Here is a 19,649-nt window from a genome sequence, read left to right as displayed (position 1 = left end):
ATTTGGTTTCATCAGTATCAAATAACTTTGATAACGGAATGAACTATATTTGAGGCCACGCAAAACAAAGTTCATAATCAGTGATCGGGGGTATGACTATCCTAAAGGACTCACCTGGAAGCCAGCTGGGTGCACGTACACGTTGTTGAAATGAAAATGAAATGAAATGGGGAATATACTCAGTTTTAAAAGTTTGTAAGCCGCATAGTCTGTTTCCCTCTATCAACTGAGCTTGAAAGAAACACTGCCTGCAGTGAAATGAAAATTGAAATGTTTAACTTTGCAATCCACACCAAAACAACGAAAGAAGAATCCAGCAAGAATTCCGTAGTAATTAATAATTAAGCTTGCCGCCAGTATAATTTTCCCTAAGGCAATGGAAAGAGAAGAAAAAAAATACTTTCTTAATAATAACATAAAGAATAAATATTCAGTTTCATTACTACCATGGCGGCAGTGGGACCTCAAAGACGTGATCTCAATGTGTTTGAAATGCACTTTAACCAAATGATTCTTTTGGATCAACTCATAAGAAGTGGAAATCAGATAGAGCCCGTACACGCTAATCTTAGGGTTCATGATCCTGTCGAGGTACACGAAGCAGCCATGAGAGATCCTGATGGGTCTGAGCCGGAGCGAAGTGACTTTTATGTCGATCAAGACGGTTTGATTGATCCGGAATTGTCATCAGGTAAGAATTTGTGTTCACTCTGAAAAACGCTTAAGGGTCCTCCCTCCTTCCTTCCTTCCTTCCTTCCTTCCTTCCTTTCTTCCTTCCTTCCTTCCTTCCTTCCCTCCTTCCTTCCTTCCTTCCTTTCTTCCTTCCTTCCTTCCTTCCTTCCTTCCTTCCTTCCTTCCTTCCTTCCTTCCTTCCTTCCTTCCTTCCTTCACTGTAAGAAAATTACCTCCGTGAACTAAACACGCATGAAAAACTAAGAAAAAGATCGGGCTCCTACACCAGTCTCCCATTCCAACTGAGTCATCTCATACCTCCCTCTTCTTGTATTTTATTGCGCTTGACTAAGGAAGAGCGGAAGACGCTTTCTAATCTGATGGAGCAGCTGTGATTTCGTTGGCGTCCTGTGTGACGAAGGGGATCTTTTTAGGAAACATGTTTGAGAAAAAAGAAATTATTGTCCAGACAATAAAAATTTTATGCTGCCCCTCGGTTAATATTTAAACTGAACTACATGTAGCTATACTGGCTAGGGTATTCCAGTAGGGGGTGTAACATATTGGAACATTCTGGGAACCCTCTAGGCGATCTATCCTTCCCATGTGGTTTTGGACTCGACGGCAAAGAAGCGTTTGATCGTCTAGTACTTCATTTTACCGACTCCCCCCACCCTTTTCCTAGCCACACATATCTTTGAATATTTTATGCGGGTTTTTGCCCTCACCTTTGCTGGGTAGGGCTTCCTTCATTTGTTTGTAATTGACATTGAATTGAAATGATTATTAAAGCGGCTATGTGGTCAGCCACATAGCCAAAGTTTATCCAAAATTGGAGAGTTTGTCGATATTCCTTGTCAAACACCCTTCCCACCAAACAGAGCAAGCCCAAACAATAGTGTTTCTTGTTTTGATATATAATTTGGAGAGGGACAGGATAAATTATTTTCTCAACTGCACTATGCACTGGCAAAGCAGAAGAACTAATCAATTACGTCCTCGACTTGAGACCGTACAGTTGCACATGTTTAAGGTTAAGACTCTTTAAAAAATACATCTTTACAGGTTCACGCCTAATCTGACGTTATAGAGCAACTCACCGTACGAAAAAACAAAATTTACACTGTACCAAGATGATTTGACAGCTCTTTCTCTTTCTTTACTAGTTAGGGAAATTTTGAGACTTTTTAAACGTTTTAATTAACGTTTCCCCTCAAAACAACAGTAAAATGTTGTGGACTAAAACTTTGATGCCGAGTGATCGGGTAATCCTGAACGGCAAGACAGCTCGATCCTCCCAATCGGGTATAACCAACCAATTATCAGTGCAGAATTTGATGCATCTTCCCCACTCGCGGAGCCAGCCATAAAGGTCCTGTCTTAGGGGAATTGCGGGCCTGACACATCCACAACGTAAACTGCAAGGCATCGATAAACATAAACATAAACATAAACATACCCTCATGGCTACAGTTAAACGAAAAAGAATTCACCACAGTTACGGCCACGTCGTTATCACAACGAACTGTGATGCGAAGTCCTGTCCAACGAGCTCCCCATAATTTCAAGGCAACAATAATTGTTAAAAGTTCCAAAGAACTGATGTCAAGATTCTGTTCAGAAATAAAAGGCGGAAAAAAACGCATGGAAATACTGGTCATCACACACTCCGCCGCAGCACGCAACTGAGCAAGACACGCATCGGTCGAAAACACCTCATCCGGAGAAGTACACTTGGCAATGTTAATCATGGATACGCCGTTATACTCCCGAAAGAATCGGCGCCACCATACTAAGTCTTTCCGAAATTCTGCGGTTAGGGTAGTGTGATGATGATTATGCTGAAACTTGCCAAGGAGAGCAAGCATTCGGGCGATAAAAACTCGACTTTGACGAACGCACTTGGAAATGAACACTAATTTGTTAACGAGCGACTGCAGAGCTGATTTGGTTGCAGTGCTCTTAGTGAGCCACTGATCCAACAATTGTTCAATCACAGAGAGACGCTCGGAACTCACGGAAAGCGTAAAATTGTTCGTGTCTAGTTGAACGCAAAAACAAATCATCACAGGCGAAGGCAAACAAGATTTTTCGCTAGACTCTTACTGGCTGCGTAGCAGTCGTTTTCGTTTCCTGCCCTCGCGCGCTTACCCCGCTCGGCTTGAAGGAAACGAAAACGACTGCTACGCAGGCTACTAGACTCTTGAAGCTCGAGTGTCGTTAACAAATCTTCTAGCGGTTGAAAATCAGTAGCGGCCGTATGAGGAGGAGATACGCCGATAAAATCATCCAGATTATTGAACAAAGAGCGCCCCTTTTGGCGAGAACTGATCCAGGAAACAGCTGAAGTAGATCGCTTACAAGCTATAGCCGCAGAAAGTAAGCCCATAGTAAGGATCGTATTAAAATAGAGTTGATTGTCCCAGGTGTACCCCAGAAATTGACGGTACGCTTTTTTGAGATCGCGCTTGTAGAGAAAACAACCTGGACCCAGAGAAATCACTGTATCCACAGTAGCATCAATGGTCGGTACGTCAATGAAATGGGCTCGCCTAGAAATGAGTCACTCGCAATTCCATCGTTGACACAGTTGTAATTAGTTTTAGTTTTTAACTTAAGCTTAACTGATGTTTTTCCGTGCATAAATAAAGATTTACATACATACATACATACATACATACATACATACATACATACATACATACATACATACATACATACATACATACATAAATTTAAGATAGAAAATGTAACACAGTTACTCGAGTTTCACGCACTAAGCGATCATCAGACTGTACCGTTGGAGTTTCTAGAGTTATAATTTAAGGAGGGCGGTTGGAGCGATCTTGCTTCTGATTGGCTGCGTAGAATTTATTTTCATGCCTTCATTTTGTAATTAACTCAGATCGTTTATTGAGGTGGGTAGATTTGTCAGCAGATAGGATGCAGAGCTTCTCAGATAAGCACAAATTGCAGTGCGAGGAATGACGGAGCACACTTTCAAAACGCGATACAACAACCACAAGCTTTCCTTCAACCACCGCAAACATTCACATGACACTGTTCTCTCCAAATACATCTGGGACCAGAAGGATAATGGCACCGGTTACACGATCAAACGGTCCATTATCAAACGAGCAAATCCATATCACGGACATCCCTCGCGCTGGGAATTCCGGGAAGGGTCCTGAGCATTGACAACAACGTGCGATTCATCCTTTCCACTTGTCCATTTCCTTGGGGGTGGTACGGCGTTGTGCGAGACTTGAAGACACCAGTTAACTTGTTTAATTGACGCAGGGGCTGATTTTCAAATTCTCCACCCTGGTCGCTATGGAGGCGAGCTGGAAACCCAAACCTCGGAATGTAGTTTTTGAAAAGTTTTTCGGCTACAGTACGTGCTGTCTTGTTTCGAGTAGGGTAAGCCTGAGCATACCTTGTGAAGTGATCAACTACGAGTAAAATATACTCAAATCCTCTTTGGCTCTTTTCCAGGTGAGGAAAATCGATCGAGACCATTTCAAAGGGTGCTGTAGTGGTGATACTTTCCATAGGCGCCCTAACTGATGTACTTGGTTTCTTGTGCCGAATGCAGCTGCACCTGTTTGTAATGAAATAAGTGATGTCCTGTTGCATGCGGGGCCAGTAAAACCTGGTCCTAGCTAAGTCCAACACTCGGTCAACACCCAGGTGACCCATCTCAGTGTGTAGCTCCCGGTAAACGAGTTGTCTGAACTTAAGGGGAAGAACTAACTGTTGTCGATTCTTGGTTTTGCGCCACAGAGTTCCGTCTGCTGAAATGTGAAGATTATTCCATTCTCTTATATAACAAAACATCTCACTGTTCCTGGTCCTGCCGCCTGTCAACTTAGGGGGATATTCTTTTTGTTTGAATTGCATGATTTGTGAAATGACTGAGTCTTCCCGCTGAGCTCGCTGAATTTCTCCCGGTACCAATTGTGTAAGAGTTAAGTCGCTGACAATGGGCTCTTGGTCTGCAATACTAATATTCGCAGAGACTGCAGTTAACCACGGAATCTCATCCGCTCTCTGGTGTGTTAGTCCCTGGATCGTTGCATCAATGGCTTCCTTGTCCATTCCAGCAGTACAGCTATCCATGTACTCTCGGGGGTCTATCGGTGGGCGAGATAGTATATCTGCATCAATGTTAGTTTTCCCAGGTCTATATCGCAGGCAACAATTTAAGTCAGCTAGCTCTGCCACCCATCGATGTCCAACAGCAGACAGTTTCGCGGAAGTTAATATGTACGTTAAAGGGTTATTATCTGTATAGACGTCAAATGATGGAGCATAATATAAATAATCCCGAAATTTTTCAGTCACAGCCCATTTTAGAGCCAGAAACTCCAGTTTACCCGCATGCAAGTGATAGTTTTTCTCTGCTGGGGTTAGGGTCCTTGATGCGTAACCGATAACTTTCAACTTCCTGTCCTGCTCCTGGTATAACACGGCGCCCAGGCCTTCATGAGAGGCATCCGTATGCAGTACAAATGGTTTGGAAAAATCGGGAAAAGCCATCACTGGTGGTCTTGTTACACAGTCAACTAGCAAGTTTAATCTCTCCTGGTGATCGTCTGACCAGTTGATCCTGTGGCTATTTGGTAGCTGTTGTTTTCCCCCGACTGTAGCATTAGATTTACCACCTTGATTAGCGCTCTGCAATACGGCCATAAGGTCATAGAGGGGTTTGGCGATGCGTGAGAAATCTGGAATGTACTGTCTGTAGTACCCTAGGAATCCGAGTAACTTGCGGATGTCCCCCTCAGTGTTTGGTTTCTCACTTTTCAACTTCTGAACTGCCTTTGTATCCTCCGGGTCCAAAGAGTAACCATCAGCTGACACGATCCTACCTAAATACCTGACCCTTTGCTGGAAGAAATTGCACTTGGATGGTTTTAATTTAATCCCATGTTCCTGAAGTCTGCGCAGTACTTGCTGAACATCTCTGACATGATCTTCAAATGTTCGGCTATAAACTAGAATATCATCGAGGTATGGAATACAGATATCATCACGTAATCCGCGCAAGCATTCCTCCATGCATCTCTGAAAGGCTGCGGGGGCATTCATTAAACCAAATGGGATCCTGTTCCATTGATATAGCCCCCAAGGGGTGACGAATGCGGTAAGGGGTCGGCTCTTGACTGCAACAAAGCCCTGGTGATATGCCTTCCCTTGGTCGAGAACAGTAAACCACTTATTACCCCCCAGCCCATTCAGAATATCCTGTATCCGTGGGATTGGCTGGCGCTCAGGGTAAGTTTTCCTGTTAAGTTCTCGATAGTCAATACATAATCGTAAACTACCATCCTTCTTCCGAACACAAACCATGGGGGAAGAATATGCCGAGTGGGACTTGCTGATCCAGTTGCGATTGATCAAGTCTTCTATATACTCCTTCACTTCTCGGTAAAGAAAATTTGGGATGGACACACAGTTCTTTCGCACAGGCTGGTCATCACTTAGATTGATTTCCAATTCCAAATTATCAATGCACCCAACTTCATTCTCGTCTCTGGCCAATGCATCAGCCTCTTCCTGTAACATTTGGCGAACAATGGATTGCTGTTCTTCTTCCAAATGGCTAAGGCCAACAGGCGGGTCCCACAATTCCTGTGCTTATTCCTCTGATGGGGAAACATCAACTGAATCTCCTTCCTGGACGTGCTCCTGATCTGGCGGCTTCGGAATAGGTTACGCTGACTTAAACATTTGAATCTGACCTAGTTCGGTTCTTCGTTTCAGCAGGATGTCCTTATCGATGTTGTTATGTACTAAGATTGTAACCTGGCTGGATGTTCCCGGGGCTATCTTACTCAGTTCCTCAGATAATTGAAGTCCCTCCGGGAGATCGCCTTCTTCCTTTGGCTCAAATATTATCGGCAATTCTTCTGCAACAGGCCCGAGGTGGACACGACACTTAACTCTAACTGACTGTCCCTTTGGAACCATAACATCTTTCCTGCCAACCCTGACTACAGACGTGCCAGCATCTTGAGTCCTTGTGCGAACAATATTGACAAATGTCCCCAATTTGGAATAGTGAACTGAGGGGAAAGATTGTCGAATTATATTGTCAGAAACACCTACGGGGTCTCCATTGTGTTTCTTCAAACTCTCCTCTATCACATTGAATCCAATAATGGGTAACTCCTGTTCCTGTTGTCCCACTAGCACTGGTACGGTTAGCTCATCCGAGTCCCCAGATAATCTAAATGTGACTTCGATCCAGCCATCGAAGCGAATGTCAGTCCCATTCATAGCCTCCAAACTCAACCCCTGCCCATCTTCTAACAATTGACCAACACGTTCTAATCTTTCCAGGAGAAGGTAAACCTCCTTCCATGCCCGCGATACCACACAAACCTGGGACCCAGTGTCCCATAATGCCTCCACCTCTATTCCTTGCATACTACATTTCACTATGCACCTCTGTCCTACCAGTTTAGTTAGGCCTGCTTGCTGTTTTGGAGTTAGATGGCAAGCGAATGTCGTGTTTAAAGGTACATTTTTAGCTTTATCTTCCTGTCCCCTTTCCAGTTCCTGTATGGCCATACAAATAACTTTGTGCTGTGGCCAATGTTCTTCTTGGCACCCCTTGGAACAATATCAGCTGGTCTTACAAGCTGCACAACGATCGAATGATGCATGGGCACCACCCACTCTTCCACAATAAACACAATGGGACTGGTTGTCCTGTAAGATCACACCCTGTCCCCCGGGCGTGACCTCTGTCCATTTCCCTGTAACCCTGTACCCCATTGACGAGATCGCGTCCGACATTCACGTGCATAATGGCCACTCATTCCACACTTAAAACAATGATCGCAAAACCCTTCAACCCCATTTTGTTGACAAATTCTGCACTGTGGGGGTGACCTCATAGGTTGCTGTGCAAAAGGCTGTCTAGATACTGGTGATGGGGAGGCAACCCTTTCCTTGACAGCAGCAATCTCTGCTTTCAGCTCTCTGACCTCCTTGAGTAGTGCCTGATCCAAACTGGTCACTTTCCCCCCCTCTTTGACTCGATCAAGCAGCAGCCTCAGACTCTTGCGCTAGATTCACCTTGGGAGTCAGTCGCGAGCCAAGTTTTTGTAATCTTTCCGTCTCGTTGCTGACACAGACATTCAGTGCTTTAAATAGCTCTTCATCACTGATGGTGTCCTTTTGTAAATGGGACTTCATATCTGACTTTATGTTTTCACTCAAGAGGCCAATGGAAAAACTATGTAAAAACATTCCATGAACTAAAGGTGGGTCATACTTTAACCCTGACTCGGATTCTTGTGATGCAAATAAAACCTTCTGTTTCAAATCCAGTAGGCGGATAAGAAACTCTTGAGGCTTTTCTGTAACTTTTTGAACGGTTGAACTAAGCTGGTGATATAGTTCTGTTGCTGTTCTCTCTTGATAGTGAGAACGCAAGATTCGCCTCATTTTTGCAAGCGTCAAATCCGACTTTCCCTCTAAATAGCTCCTCAGACTTAAAGCAGGGTTTATGGCTTTTATCACGGCTTATTGGATTTCATCCTCTTTGTAATCATTTCTTAATCCGTGTTCAATCTGATGTGCCAGCGTCTCTCTTTATCTTAGAAATCGATAGGACTGGTTGTTGTTCCGTTTTTGAACCGCTTGCTTCGGAAGTGTCGACTGATTCTGCTTTCACCTTGGATTCTGTCGTCTTCTCCTTCATGCCTACATACAACGCCAATTCCTTGAGTTTGTTTCGTTCAGTTCTTCGGTCTCGAGATACTTATTTAGTGCTTGAATAAACACTAGTCTTCCTTTACTTCCCGGCGCCAAAGTTATGTTTACTTTACTACAAACATCTTTCAATTTTTCTTCGCTCAGGCCACAAAACGCCACTTGCAAATTGTTTTGAAGAGCCTCAAAAGTCTCCATAGTCTATCAAATCAAAACTTCTTACTCACCAACCACTGACACACAGTCAAAATTTCTCTGCGGTAAATAGAGCACCGCTTCGTGTTTTGCACAACTTCCCAGGTCAGAGGTAAAACACGGTCCAGTTATCGCCGGTTACGCTGCAAAATTAACGATGCTCGACGATTCAACGTAGACAAAGCTCCCAACAGTCCTGGAAGGGTCGCCAATGTTACACACTCCACAAGCGTAAACTATAAACGACGTTTTATTACAAGTACAAACTGCGTACTGTCCGATTACATCAGCCATGAGCACATGGTTCGTCCTCGCTCTTCCCGGCATTCTTCATGGTATAGACAATCTCGCGTCACGCACCACTCACACGCGTGTCACACGCTCTACACATACATACATACATACATACATACATACATACATACATACATACATACATACATACATACATACATACATACATACATACATACATACATACATACATACATACATACATACATACATACATACATACATACATACATACATACTGAGGTCATCCGAATCCCGTTTTGGCACGGTATTAAGAGGCGAAACCACAAAGCCGTCGGTGAATGGCACGGCGGCAAAAGGACCGGCGACTCTGCCGATAGAAATTTCCTTTTGTAAATAGGCGGTAACTTGTGCCGGACATTGAAGTGCACCGCGATGAGTGCGAAGGTCAAAAATGGGTAAAATCGTGGGCATGAAACCAACTGGCCAGCCAAACTCTAAAAAGTCGCAAACAACACGGTCTTCGTAATCCTGGTATAGTTCGCGCCAGTTGAAATATTCAATGCGGATGGGACAGGAACCCTAGCGACTAAATAATTGGGCTCACCAGTTTGAGCCACGAAATCATGAATATCCCGAGAAGAATAACAAACCGCACGAGGCGAAAAATATTGGGAAAATCTCGACTGTAAACTAGAACTTGAACCGCAAACAGACTCGGTACAATCAAGGGGGGTCGCTGCAGCATGAAAAAGGTCAGGGCGAGAAGATAAAATGTCATGTTCAACATCCTCTGAAAAACAAGGAACACTTTTTTATGCACAGACTTAGCGCGGTGGACGAAGGTGTTCAAAGTAGTTAGTTTTTTGTCTCAGAACTTGCAGAAGTAAAGTTACATTTGGACGAACCAGCGCGATGTTGCGATGTACCCAGCAGTCGGAGCAAATATGTCGCAGCCACTATTGTTCGCCGCGAAGATAGCCATAATGGGCTTGATTAAAAGAACATTGCTGGCATTGAAAATCTCGACAATACAAGACTGGGGTTGAAGACGTTGAAGATCCTCCACTGGTAGACGATTTTGGCGTCTTAGGACTATTGTTCGCCGCGAAGATAGCCATAATGGGCTTGATTAAAAGAACATTGCTGGCGTTGAAAATCTCGACAATACAAGACTCGGGTTGAAGACGTTGAAGATCCTCCACTGGTAGACGATTTTGGCGTCTTAGGATGCCCGTAGAGAGTACGGCTCTCTATATGAAATAAGGAATCGCCCCACTTGAGGAGGCCTCTCTCGATCCCCAGAAAAACAACCCCGTGAAAACTGAGTACGGCTTGCCACTCGTACTGCTGGGCCAAATACATGAGGGACACCAAATGCTTACGCCGAGCGGAACGCTCGCGATCCTCAATGTCAGGGGATTGGAGGATTTGTCTGTAACCAGCAACGAACTCCTCTAAAGTCAGGTCATCATATTTAATATCACGACGAGCATTCGTGAAACTAAGAAAGCTATGGGGCCATAACTGGGGATAAAGGACGGTAGTCGTAATTTTTGGACTCCTTACCGGTTACTTCCATCAGTTGCCGCCTTGTTGTCTTTAGCGCGGATGTGCGTGAACGGCTCAACCTCGTCGTAGTCCGAGTCACTATCGCTGGAATCTGCCAACCCGAGCTGAGCGACGTGTCGATCGGCTTGTTGCGACAAGTCTTGCATTGCGCGCAACTCCGGCAAAGTAACTCCCGAAGCCGTCGCCCCGCCAGTGCTTGTAGATGGAAAGGGAACTTCCTTTATCGGCGACTGGTTAGTGAGGAGGGCACGCAGCTGCTAGTTGTCAGCCTGGACGTCCTTTAGGCCAGTGGTAAGCGATTTAATCGCCCCTAGTAAAGAAGTGAGAGTGGCCTCTATAGATTACTGTGCTTCATCGGCAACTGGAATGGACTGCGAAGGAGGGGCGGTGTCTTCTTCAACAACAGAGATATCAGGAATTTGTTCTGGTCCAGTGCAACTCTTTCCCGACTTTCCAAATGTATGCTCTGAGAGTGGCGTCTTGCAGCCAGTACAACGACGAGTTCTACCCATAATTAACAGAGAAAACTTTCACGAGAGAGAAAAACTACACGAAGTAGAAAAACAATGTGACCGCTTTGAGAGTGATAGAAAATGAAACGCAATACAGCATACCAACAATATATAAAGCAGTAACACCTATGAATAGAGGGTTTGTCGCGTGCGGTTTCAATTAATCTCTTTTGAGCGGAAACGCCCGAAAGGAAACAATGAGTTACTCGTGTCAGAAATGCCAAAAGAAGAAAAAAAAATGGAGAGACACTGGCTTCGTTTCGGAGGACAACCCTAGTTTCGAAAAATCGGTCTTCTTTACTCCATACGACCCAGTGTCTGTTTGTCTAACAATATTGCAACTGAATGATCCCTATAATGCAACTTTCTATGACAAATTTTGTATCAGTGGGTCTATTCAAATTCATTCAACTGGTGACGTCCGTCAAATTAAACATAGCCTTAAACAACTATATTTGCAGACCACGAGAAATGTCACGCGGGTAGAAGAAGGGTGAGATTTTAAACTTCCTACATTGATGTGTGGAGAATTGGAAAATGAAATTATCTATCCAAACAAAAGTAGGTGTCATCGACATTTGGGAGAGTAAACTGCTGGCAAAGTTAACACCACGGCTACCAGTCCTATATATGGTTAAATTCTAAGTATGTAAGCGAGCTCATGCATGATGTAGTTTTACAACACGACATGAATTACGTGCGCGGTAAGAATGCACACACACACACAAAATAGATAAATAAATAAATAAATAAATAAAGTGCGAACGCCCTCATAAGTCCAGAAAACGAGCTCGCGCAACATAAAATTAAACCATAATTTAAGTGTTATAGCTAAACTTTCTTCCGATTCTATCCTTTTGGACGCGTAGAACTACTCCAAGTACGGCGACGCCAAGTACGGTCAGTATTCAAGCCATAGTCACACTGATGGAAGGCAAACACTCTTAAAAGTGTCATGGCTCATTTGACCTCTTTTGTTTAAAAATGTTGAAATAAGACCTTCACTAAGCTACAAAATAATTCTAGAACAACGAGAAGAAAAAAATCAACTCAATTCTTGAAAGGAACAACTCATGATCTGTTCCAGCGCATTTTGAAAACAAAATGCGAGAACTTGAAAAACATCAGCCCAGCATTCTTCAAGTTTCAATCCATTCCGACCTTCTCTGTCTCTGGCCAGACGTGCTAATCGACAGTTTTATTGCACTGGGGTGATAATGTATAACAAAACTAGCCAGGTATATATTTTTTGTTGCTGGTGACAGAAAACATTTTGGGGGCTTGGAATGACATCAAATTAGCGTGAAACTTGACCTTTAAAGTCAATGCGCCACCTAACTTAATTAAAAAGTTATTCATTTTCTTGTCTTTGTTTTTTCCAACAGGATTTAGTCTCTTTACAAACGAAGGAGCCTTTCCGCCTAATTTTAACCTCGATCCAAGAAATCTATGGAATCTTAATAAAGAGACTCCTTTTCCGGTCGAAATGGAAATACGGCGGATAGGCCGTAATCACTATGGTATTATTCCTCGAGGAGGAGTTAGACCAGATACATTTAGAGAGGTAACATATTTCTGCATGGTATGTAAATCGGAATGTTACAAAAACAACAGAAACAGTATTACGTCAGCAGAAAAGTTTAATGTTTTGAGGAAAGTCTCATACAGTTACTCTATTTTATATTTTTATTGGAGCTTTTTGCAAAGCACTTTAGAGCTTACTATTATTGCTATTGTTGTTGCTGCATTTGTTTTTTTTGTTGTTGTTTATCACCACCACCACCACCGCCACCATCATCATCATCACCATTAGTTTTCTTAACTAGCTGAACAATCAAATATGACAAACTATGTAGACAGACTGGTGAGCTCAATTAAGGCTCAATTAAGAGCAAGGGATAATTGTTAAATCGGTTTAAACTGTACATAGTGTAATCCGACAGCTCAGATGTCGGAACATAAATTAATTTTTTCTCATTTTCAGTCAAATGTTCTCCTATTTTAGATGTTGAAGTGTCTTCCATGGGTGAAACAGCAACAAAGGCAGCAGCAAAGACAGCAACGAAGACAGCAACGAGCTTCACGACGCTGATCATAAAGGAAACAAACGGTTACAAAAATGAAGAACATTAGTCTCGAAGAAACTAATGCCGAGACAAATTAATGAAATTGACTTTCTGCTTGGCGAACAAATGTCATTAGGATCACATTTATTTATTTAGGATCTCGGATACGACACTCTTTCAAATATGAACTTTTTATGGTAAAATGTGCTAGCGTCGATTAGTTTTCGATGGGTTAAAATAGCAGAGGCGAGAGAACTAGAAAACCTTTAAGGGGCACAGTGTTTCACATTTGCGTCGTTTTTGTGACAAATGCCGCGTTACTTGTATTATTTACCTCTCTTGACGCCAGTAAGTTTGTTTTGTAAGTTTTCTTTTTCTTATTATTTCCACACAACAGGCTTCATATGTTAATTCTGATTTGTTTTTCAAGTTTTGTGCGAACTGCCAGCGCGAGGATCACTTTCATTTCTTACGAATGTTTTGTTGGCCATATAAGAAAGCCTTTTGTGGACTGAATTTTTGAGTTTTTTGTGGTGCAAAGCCCAATGATAGTTGTTCAGATAGAGAGTGGCCGAGTATAACAAATTTTTAAGCCAGTTTTCAACTAATTTTACATCCACTGCTTTCATGTATCCGACAAAACGGCTAAACTACTGTGACAAAAATGTTTCATTTCTTTTTATCTTCATTGTTCCAACGGGAAGCTTGATTTTTTTCAAGCGTAATTTCCACAATTGTCCGTGAACCACGTGGAGAGTTGGGCGGAGTTGAATGTGACGTCATGTTATCCCTTCACTTATAATCATCCCCTTCTACTCGCGTTAGAACGGAAATCAGAGCCATATTCCTTAGAAGTAGGGGACAAACTTAAGCATTTTTTGACTGCTTTTCCTTTTCGGTGCCGCCAAGATGATAAGATGATGTTACGAGAGGAAAGCTGGTGCACAAAATTTGTCGGCTCAAGTAGTTGCTGTTTGAGTAATGGCGGACGCATTTTACGTACTTTTTAAGGGTATACTTTTGTAGAGGTTAAGTTGGTCTGAATTATATTTTTTCTTGTTTAAGGTCTTAATATTACCTTGAAGCCCAAAAATTTTGTTAAAGAAAATTCCATTTTCGTCGCAGTAACACTTCATGGGTTTTGTCCCTAATGTGCTCTTTTATGAGTTCCAAAATACTTGAGTTTTGTCTTCCCTACGCTTTTTGCGGGATCAAATATACCTGGAATATGGTATCCATCCAGCAGCCCTGTTTGGTGCCAGAAAAAGTGTATCTGTCATTGGCTTGTACACTACGTATAATCGTAAGTAAGTATACCGATCACGATTAATAATGATTGTATTCTCTTGCACATGTATTACTATTTTAATAATAGCAGACTGTTAATAACTCTAATTTAAATTTTGCAACCTATGCAGGATATCTTGGTTTACATAGAAAATCGCAAAAGTGAAACCGTAACTTTTAACCGTGCTTGGGATTGAGGACTATTATGATGACGTCCATTCTTTAATATTGAAATTTAATGCAAATAATTATTGTACCCTATAGCTATGTTTTTCGCTACGTGTTTCGTTTAAAATTGCATGTCTAAGTCTTATATTGTAGTGATATTGCAGCAATGTTGTTGTCTTTTAGCTGTAATACTTAATTTTTGTTTATTACTAATCATTGTGCTTAATAGCTATTTGTTTCGTTTACAACTGCATATCACAGTCTTACGTTGTGGTGCCGATGTTGTAGCAATATTGTAATTTTTTAAATTTTTGTCTATTACTAATACCCGCCAAGATTAGCTAATGCTATACGCGGGTTGTGTAAATTGTCTTTACATATTTGTTGAAAATAATAATGAAAGTGTAAAGTGTAAAAAAATTGTTTGTGTTTCAATAGAGTAGTTTATTTAAGCCCAGGGACCAGATTCCCGAAGCCGTCCTAAGTTAAGATGTATCCCAAGTTTTGTTTCTTAACAATAGCCTATTGTTGGCCTTACAATAGACTATTGTTGGACTAACAATACTCTATTGTTGGACTAACAATAGCCTATTGTTGGACTAACAATAGCCTATTGTTGGACTAACAATAGTCTATTGTTGGACTAACAATAGGCTATTGTTGGGCTAACAATAGCCTATTGTTGGCAAAGCAATAGTCAGGCTTCATATTAACTCCGGAAGGCTTTGTGCATCTGGCCCCTCGCACGTTTGTTTAAGGAGTGGATAACTCTTTAATCCAGCTGAAAGATTTTATATAAATGCGTCATCGTAGTTATTTGAACGTAGCCTAGCGCTATCCAGCTTATCATATCAAGTGTAGAAAACTGTCGGAACATAAAGATCAAACCTGGGTAACAAAGTCCTTATTAGAACTATCCGAAATGCTGTACAAGAAGCTATAGGAGAATCCGTACAGCTGCTCCTCACCTACCGCTGCGCTGCCAGAGATTAGAGTCAAAGATGTTTCGCCATTTTCGAGAGTAGGATACCGGAGACTGAACAAAACGTCCTAATGTATATCTACTGATCGGGTTTTATTGTTGGCTTCGTCAAAGGAATTAAAAGAACCACGCCTTGTTTGTCGTTGTTCATATTGAGACGAGATGTTTGGACGTTCTTGAAAAGGTCCATGGAAAGCTTTCATGGAGAACAACAATGTTATAATTGAACCCTTGACACATTTCATCTATCGTTTTAAATTGTTCGCTCATCAGCTCATGCTAGAACTGGCTAACTAAATTAAGGGTCTTAATGACCCTTGATGAGTTAGTGGCATTTACGGTTAACGGTTAAAATTTTGGTCTTTTTACGGCTAACGGTTTTTTCTCTTCTTTACGGCTATTAAAAGAAATCTTAAAAATTAATGTCATTTGTTTTTCAAAGTTAAAAATTAATTTCCACTGTTGTTAAACTCATTTAAGGTTTTACTAATGACCATTCTGGGATGGAAATGTCTTAACAAAAGACCTTTACACTTTCAAATGACAAATCGTGGATAAATTTTTTTTACGGTTAACTTTTTTTTTACGACTACCGGTTAAAATTTATCGATTTTAACGCCTAACAAGTAAATGTTTAGCCGTTTTACGGCTAGCTGTCAACCCCATCAAGACTCTCAAGATTGAAAACACGTTTTTAACAAATTGTTAACTGGTACGCTTTTGTTTTGCCAAATAAAAGAAACTAAAGGGGGATATCTTTTTTCCAACGACGTTTCGGCAAAACTGTGAAAGTAAATATATGAGGTACGGTAATACGTCGTATATGGTATTTTTTCTGAGCCGAGAGGCAGCATAAAATTCGTAATAGGCCATTTTATATTTGCGTTTAGTGACCTGGCCTTGGATTGCAAGCGAGGCTAGGGGTGACCTTGTTTTGATTCAAAGCTGACTGTTTTTCATATGTATGATCAGCACAATCTACATGTGAAAAGCAGTGAAATTTGTATCAAAACAAGGTCACCCCAGCCTCGCTTCCAATCCAAGGCCAGGTCACTAAGCAAACAACTGTAAAATGGCCTTTTCCCAACCTCAGGGGAGAATAGCCTTTGTTATATCCAATGAATGGGTTTTTCTCAATCACTCCCCCACCCCTTCCCTGGGGGGAAACAACTGACAGGTGCATTATTATAAAGGAGCGGCGTTTTTAATGTGGTTCTCAGTGGAATGGTTGAACGTCTGGTGGGGATCACGGCGTCAATTTGTGGTGTAAGTGCACACTTTTCGTTTTAAGTATTCTTCTTGTATGGAACTATGAAACCGATGACCCAACAGAAAAATATTGGCTGGTAAAAGCTATTGATCGGTACGTTTCATTGATACTGTTCGGCTTTGATTTTACCTCAACTCGACGTCCGACCACATCTGCCAAATAACCCACTTTGAAAATGAGTGATGGCCAGGGTCGAGAGTAACTTCCCAAGTGATTGTGGGATTGTTTGGGGGGGTCGATAATAATAGCCAACGTCCCCCAAACCTTCCCACAATCGCTTGAGCGGCTACTGTCGACCCAGGCCATCATTCTTTTTCAAAGTGGGCTATTTAACATTGACACGTACTCAGGTTGGACATTTAACCCAGATGAGGCGTTTACTTATATTACCTCCGTCGTTATTTCTTCTTTTTCAGTTGGCACCGGATCGTATAATCTGTGGCTACCAGATAATTTCATTGCCTTTTTTCAAATCAAACGGAAAATAACATGAAAAATTATAGTTTTAGATTTCTTCGGGGAGGATATATTCCTAGTACAGTGATTAGGGAGGGGTGAGTGCCGGATGCTTAGTTTTCTACGTTAGGGTTTAACACTTGCACTCTAACTGAAGCATGTAAATGCTGAACTTTAGTCGGTTGTGTAACCACTAAATACATAGAATTCCTTTGATTTTAGTAGCGGAGCTCTGCGCGCCGGAGGCGCGCTTGCGGAGCCCCATAGCTAAGAGATTTTGGTAAACCCATCTGTGCGAGAAATTTTGGTTTGGTTATGACGTCACATGCGTCCGTCCGCCCGCCCGTACGTACGCAATCCCACAATGCTAATGCGCTCGTGTTTGTTTGGCGGGAAGTTGCATGGCGAGATGCGTTTACAACAGAAATGCTAAAGAACACAAAATACAAAGTCAATCTATATTTTTTCGTTGGATATGTTGACAAACATGGAAAGAAGAGAAAGAAAGAGAAAAAGAAAACAGAAAAGCGGGACGATTAAGCAAAGTTCAACGTGAAAGAGAGCGATAAATAGCAAGTTAAAGCAGACCGGCCGGAAAAGTAAGTTTAAAGAAGCCTCACGTTTGTCTATATCACCCGTTCGTGATCAGTTATGGCAACTTTCAGAACTCTAAAATAGCTTTACATAGACACTTTAATCGCTTTCGATTTTACATATATTCGAGGAGAATTTAATTATTGAAAAATGTTTCGTGGCCGCGTTTTTTCATTCGCACCGCATCGCCCTCATGTGATTGTAAACACACACAAGTTCCAAAGCTCTGAAATAATTCTTCCAAACACCAAAGAGCCTTCATTTTTTTGTATTCACCTTTTCTTAACGATTATTTAGAGACTACAATTATTAAAAATTAGGAGCAGAATTGACACAGTTTTGAATTTCCAAACATTTTCCCTGTGAGCTATTTTAAAACTATAAACTTGCTCTCGCAAAAAATACCATGTTTACGTGATTCCGACGGCCGTTTAAACAGATCATTTGTAAACGAAAATATTTTCTTCCAGGCAAAAATCGATGATTTATTATGCTACGTGTTTCAAGCTTTACACAGATACTTTAATCGTTTATTAAATTCTCGATACCATCGATATTCGTGTAAAATTAATTCTTGAACATTGTGTTTCGTGGCCGTCACGGTTTTTTTTTTCATTCGCACCGCCAGCTCTCATGTGTTTGTAAACTCACACAAGCTTTTAAAAAAAGCTCTGAAATAATTGTACCAAAAGCCAAAGACTATTTCCCGTATTCTCCATTTGTTGATTTATTTAGAGACTAGAACTATTACTATAGGAGCAGAATTGACACTGTTTTGAATTTCCAAACATTTTTTCCCGAGAGCTATCTTGCTCTCGCAGAAATGTAATGTTTACGTGATTCGACGGCCGTTTATAGCTCATTTGTAAACGAAAATGCTTTCTTCCAGGGAACAATCGATAACTTTTCTTTATGTTACGTGTTTAAAGCCTAAACGACAGATGCTTCAATCGTTCATTAAATTCTTGATACCATCGACATTGGTGTAGAAATTCATTTTTGAAAAATAGTTTTTCGTGGCCGTGCTTTTTTCATTCGCACCACGCGGCTCTCATGTGTTTGTAAACACACACAAGTTTAAAAGCTCTGAAATAATTTTACCAAAAGCCAAAGACTATTTTCCAGTATTCTCCACTTTTTAACGTTTATTTAGAGACTAGAAATTTTACTATAAGAGAAGAATTGACCCAAATTTGAATTTCCAAACATTTTCCCCCGGGAGCTATCTTGCTCTCGCGGAAAATATCATGCAGTACGTGATTCGACGGCCGTTTACAAATCATTTGTATACGAAAATGCTTTCTTCCAGGCAACAATCGCTAATTTTCTTTATGTTACGTGTTTAAAGTTTTACCGACAGATGTTTCGATCGTTTATTAAATTCTCGATATCATCGATATTATTTGGTGTAGAAATTAATTTTTGAAAATTATTTTTATGTGGCCTTGTTTTTTTCACTCGCACCACAGCTCTCGTGTGTTTGTAAACCCACACAAGTTTAAAAGCTTCAAAATAATTCTACCAAACACCAAAGACTTTTGAACTGGATTTATAACGACTGGATTTATAACTATAGGAGCAGAATTGACACAGTTTTGAATTGCCAAACATTTTCCCCCGGGTCGCTCAGTTGCTATTACACCAAAAATATTATCATGACGTGTAATTTGACGGCCGCTTACAAATCATTTGTAAACGAAAATGCTTTCTTCCAGGCAACAATCGGTATATTTTTTCTTTATGTTTCGTGTTTCAAGCTTTAGACAGATACCTAACTGTTTCGATACCACCAATATTCGCAGAAGAAGTACTTTTTGAACATTTTGTTTTGGAGCCGTGTACATGCAATGCATTTGCGCCGCTCCGCTTGGACTGTATAGACACGCACAAATTTT

General features: G+C 41.3%; 1 protein-coding gene across 1 annotated transcript; it reads left to right on the top strand.

Moving 5' to 3' along the window:
- Window positions 1-431: 431 nt before the first annotated feature.
- On the top strand, window positions 432-13,611 carry LOC146487168 (uncharacterized). Its single transcript, XM_085085301.1, has 3 exons — window positions 432-691; window positions 12,317-12,495; window positions 12,937-13,611. Exons 1-3 carry the CDS (start codon window positions 448-450, stop codon window positions 13,021-13,023), a joined length of 510 nt encoding a protein of 169 aa, XP_084941427.1. The 5' UTR covers window positions 432-447; the 3' UTR covers window positions 13,024-13,611.
- Window positions 13,612-19,649: the final 6,038 nt, after the last annotated feature.

This window comes from Pavona decussata, unplaced genomic scaffold (genome assembly GCF_977016875.1).
Source record: "Pavona decussata unplaced genomic scaffold, jaPavDecu1.1 SCAFFOLD_16, whole genome shotgun sequence".
NCBI lineage: Eukaryota > Metazoa > Cnidaria > Anthozoa > Scleractinia > Agariciidae > Pavona > Pavona decussata.
Note: the sequence above shows the minus strand (reverse complement) of the source record. Positions and strands in the feature narration are given on the sequence as shown.